This window comes from Sinocyclocheilus anshuiensis, unplaced genomic scaffold (assembly GCF_001515605.1).
Source record: "Sinocyclocheilus anshuiensis isolate Anshui unplaced genomic scaffold, SAMN03320099.WGS_v1.1 scaffold565, whole genome shotgun sequence".
NCBI classification, from domain to species: domain Eukaryota; kingdom Metazoa; phylum Chordata; class Actinopteri; order Cypriniformes; family Cyprinidae; genus Sinocyclocheilus; species Sinocyclocheilus anshuiensis.
In genome coordinates, this window is record NW_015539869.1 from 144,046 (window position 1) to 148,182 (window position 4,137).

At 38.2% G+C, this 4,137-nt stretch overlaps 1 protein-coding gene across 1 annotated transcript in view; it reads left to right on the forward strand.

The window, feature by feature from the left end:
* The first annotated feature begins 1,874 nt into the window (after positions 1-1,874).
* LOC107685046 (protein GPR108-like) overlaps positions 1,875-4,137 on the forward strand; it is a 2,700-nt gene continuing 437 nt past the window's right edge. The window contains exons 1-3 of the mRNA XM_016481483.1: positions 1,875-2,060; positions 2,802-2,915; positions 3,493-3,588. Of these exons, the coding sequence (XP_016336969.1) occupies positions 1,926-2,060; positions 2,802-2,915; positions 3,493-3,588 (345 nt within the window). The 5' untranslated portion in view covers positions 1,875-1,925. The remainder of the gene's footprint in view (positions 2,061-2,801; positions 2,916-3,492; positions 3,589-4,137) is intronic.

Consider the following 4,137-nt stretch of genomic DNA (forward strand, 5'->3'; position numbering starts at 1 on the left):
CTGACATTATGATGAAAAACAAGTGTGATCAACACTAAATAAATGCCTCATTCATTCATTCAACACTAAGGAAACATGAACTTACTGCCATCTTCTCTTACTGAAATCTTGCCTTTGCTTGAAGAATCTTGAAAGTAAAAACAATTTTGATGAATGATTATCTGACCGTTGTATAAATGTCTGAATGTTTTGTGAGGTAAATAATTGGAGAATAAAACAGTAACTCACCGTGTTGTGATGTTGATCAATGGGTCACAAACACTATTAAATATCTGTCAGATTTGGCTCCTCCTCTGTGTTAATGTTTAGATAAATATTATTATTTTTATATATATTTAATATATATATATATATATATATATATAGGGTGTTGCTAGGCTGTTGGTTCTTCATCTGTAGCATTAGTTGTGTATGTTCGTGATGGTCTGTTCATCTCACCTTCCTCAGCAGCGAGACGAGGTCTTTGCACCAGGATGAGCTGTACTGCACACTGACAGAAAGAGACGGAAATATGTTCAGGTCTTCCCAAATTTACCTTATAAAAACATTGTGGGAACATTGTTTTGAAGTGTTTCTAAAACACTAAAAGTTTTCTGTTCACGATTATAACATTATTTAAAGGTTATAAAAATGTCTCTTACAGCGTTTTACTAACTTCATCTTCACCCAAAAATATAACGTTATTTAATATTCTATTCTAAGAACATTACAGTTTTCTTGTCATGATTAGAACACTATTTAACTCTTTCCCTGCCATTGACAGAATTGTCGCGCCGTGTTTTCACTGTTATTCAGTAGGGGGCGCTATTACACACCTGAAAGAGTTCTGAATCACACAGATGAAGAAGCAGCAGAAACAAGCGCTCACGTATGTAAGCGGATGCATGTGTAAAATAACGCTATCCTCAAAACATCAACAGCCTAACGTCAGCGAATGAAATGCCGACCCAGGACATGGTTTAGGACTGTGAAGCTTGTGTTTTGATCATCGTTCTGAATCCGATTCGGATGTAGTCTTTGACAAAAATGCTATTTTCTCAGCTTTTTGTTCAAAATCACTTACCAACATTCAAGGGTTAATAAAAAAGAATGCATGAAGCTAGAATAAAAGTTTTTTGTTTGTTTAAAAGCAGAGGCTCTGTACTTTCCTTTAACATATTGCATGCTCAGATTTTCATACAACAAAACATTCTGGGGGCCATGAAAGTTTTGTGAAAATGATCAAAAATGCTGGCGGTGACTGGCAACTTGTTTTTAAAAATTCCAGCGGGGAAAGAGTTAAAGGCTGCAAAAACGTTTCTTAGAACATTCAAGTTCCGAGAATCTTGACGATTTCTCTCAACGTTATGACAATGTAGCCTATATCAAATATTCATAAGAACGTTCCATTAACATTTCTTTAAGAGCGTTTTGTCCGAACACGAAGTGAAAGTTGTGAGAACGTTCCCTGTTAGCTGGGCTCCTGCTGAGACTCGTTTAGATCTGTATGAATCTGCACAGCGGTCGAAGCTGGTTTATAGGGTTAGGGTTGCAAACCAGCAAAGCTTAGCTGGTGAAGATGGTTGACCAAGGAAGTTAAGCTAGTTAAGCACCAGCACATCAGCATCCCCTGCTGGAGACCTCAGTACAAACAGAGGCGAACCAAGATGAAGTGGGGGCCCAAGGCCGAATTAAAAGATGAGGCCCTTCTAAAAGATTATTTTGTTAATATATCTTCGTTACCTAGATATGTATTTATACAACATACAAAAAGTAGTTAAAACATATAATAGAACATAAATTTTAAACCCGTGTGACGAGCGCGTCCTCCCGCCAGTAGCGGCGCTGTGACGCTGTGACGCTGATGACGTGTATGCGCTCACGCGTCCCGGAAGTGGAGGTGAAGCTGCTGGAAGAGTTTGGAAACAAACTGGCGATCAGATCAGATGAGTGTCAGTCCTCTGGCAGACAGACTGATTGTTGACGGCTCAGTGATGATGATGATGATGATGAAGAGTGCGATGATCTTCATCCTGACGGCGTCAGAGAGCAGCGCGAGGATCCACCAGCTCAAACTCAAGGTCTGTCACTCTTTATTTACACATAATCAACTCGTTTATGCTTCTTCTCTTTTATTACACTTATTCAGTTATTCCTTAATCAATTATTCAACTTTATCTCATTTATTCCGCTTATCTAATTCAGTTAGCTTCTTTGATAAATTATCATGTTTATTTAAGCTTTTGTTTCACATGGCTGATGGTTTATCTCATTTATGTAATGATTTATTATTCATAAAATTATGAATGAATTTATTAATTTTCTTAAGGCAATGTTTAATTTATCTATTTTTTTCACTTATCTAATGATTTGCTATTCATAAAATGATGTATTTATTTATTTGTCATTCATTTAACTTGTTTAACGTTTTATCTCCTTTATTTAAGCTTGTGGTTCACATAGCACAATTTAGATTATATATTTCACTTACGTGATCATTTATTTTAGATAAATGGTTAATTTATCTAGTTTACTTAACTTATGTAATGATTTATTATTCACAAAATAATTCCTATATTAATGGATCGCATTTATTTAACCCATTTAATGATTTATAGCATTTTTTTTTTGTTTATATGAGTGTTTATCTCTTTTATTTAAGCATCTGTTTTACATATCAGATGTGTCATTTATTCCACTAATGTCTGTAATGTCTTATTATGGTTATTTTATGAATTCACATATGTACAACGGTAACTGGAAACATTATGAACACTTTGTCACTTATTACATGCTGAACGGCTCTCTTTTTTCTCTCTCAGAATGAGACGCGGTTTCTGGTCCATTTGAACTCGTTTGGTTATTTTGCAGATGGCACTCTGGAGCTCCATCTCGTGTCTCTGAAGCTGCCGCAGGAGAAGAGTGGCTCCGGGAAGGTAAGCCGTCATGTGTGAGAGCGTGTGTGTGAGAGCGTGTGTGTGAGAGCGTGTGTGTGAGAGCGTGTGTGTGAGAGCGTGTGTGTGAGAGCGTGTGTGTGAGAGCGTGTGTGTGAGAGCGTGTGTGTGAGAGCGTGTGTGTGAGAGCGTGTGTGTGAGAGCGTGTGTGTGAGAGCGTGTGTGTGAGAGCGTGTGTGTGAGAGCGTGTGTGTGAGAGCGTGTGTGTGAGAGTGTGTGCGTGCGTGTGTGTGTGTGTGTGCACACACACGCACACACACACACACTCATACACACACACACACACTCATACGCACACAGACAGACAGACACACTCACACGCACGCACGCACTCACTCACACTCACACACACACACACACACAGACAGACAGACACACTCACACACACGCACGTACTCACTCACACTCACGCACACACACACAGACACACACACACACACTCTCTCACACACACACACACACACACACACACACACACACACACACACACACACACACGGTGTTTCAGACCAGTGGCGGATATCAAACCGCTCCTGTCTGCTTTCTCTCCCGCTCTCAGTTCCGTCTCACGATGAGCGCAAGCTTGCAGGGCCTCTACAACCTGGACTTCCACAACTGCCTCAAGGCCAAGACGCTGAGTCCGTATTCTCTCCACGTAAGTGCTGCAGAACGCCTCAGAGCCACGTGTCACGTGATCAGCATAGGCCTGGGCAATAAAACGGTATCGATATTTATCGACGGTACACCTTCTTCGATAACGATATAAAAAAACATGATGCTGTTTTGTTCATAATTGTTTATGCAATTTACGAAATTATGTTTGATTTATATGAGTTAATTTAGACGTAATGCACGTTTTTCTTTTTATAGACAGTTACTTCCTTGCGTTGATGTTTTAATGTGCTGCATTATTTTGTTTATTGCACCCTCCTGTGGCTTCGGGAGACTAACCAAAAGTTTAACCTATTTAATCTGCATATAAAACATTAGAAATTAGATATTTGTTTAATTTTTATTTTGTTTTTGACTGTTAAAACAAAAAAATATTTGTTGTTTGTCTCAATAAATTGAGTTAATTTAAAAATACAGTGCTTAAATTTAAACTTTCTTCTATTGCTCTTTTTTTTAAAAAGGTTGTAAAAAATGTCAATAATTATCGATACCGAACGATATGAAACATTATATCGTTGATACATTTTTTTAG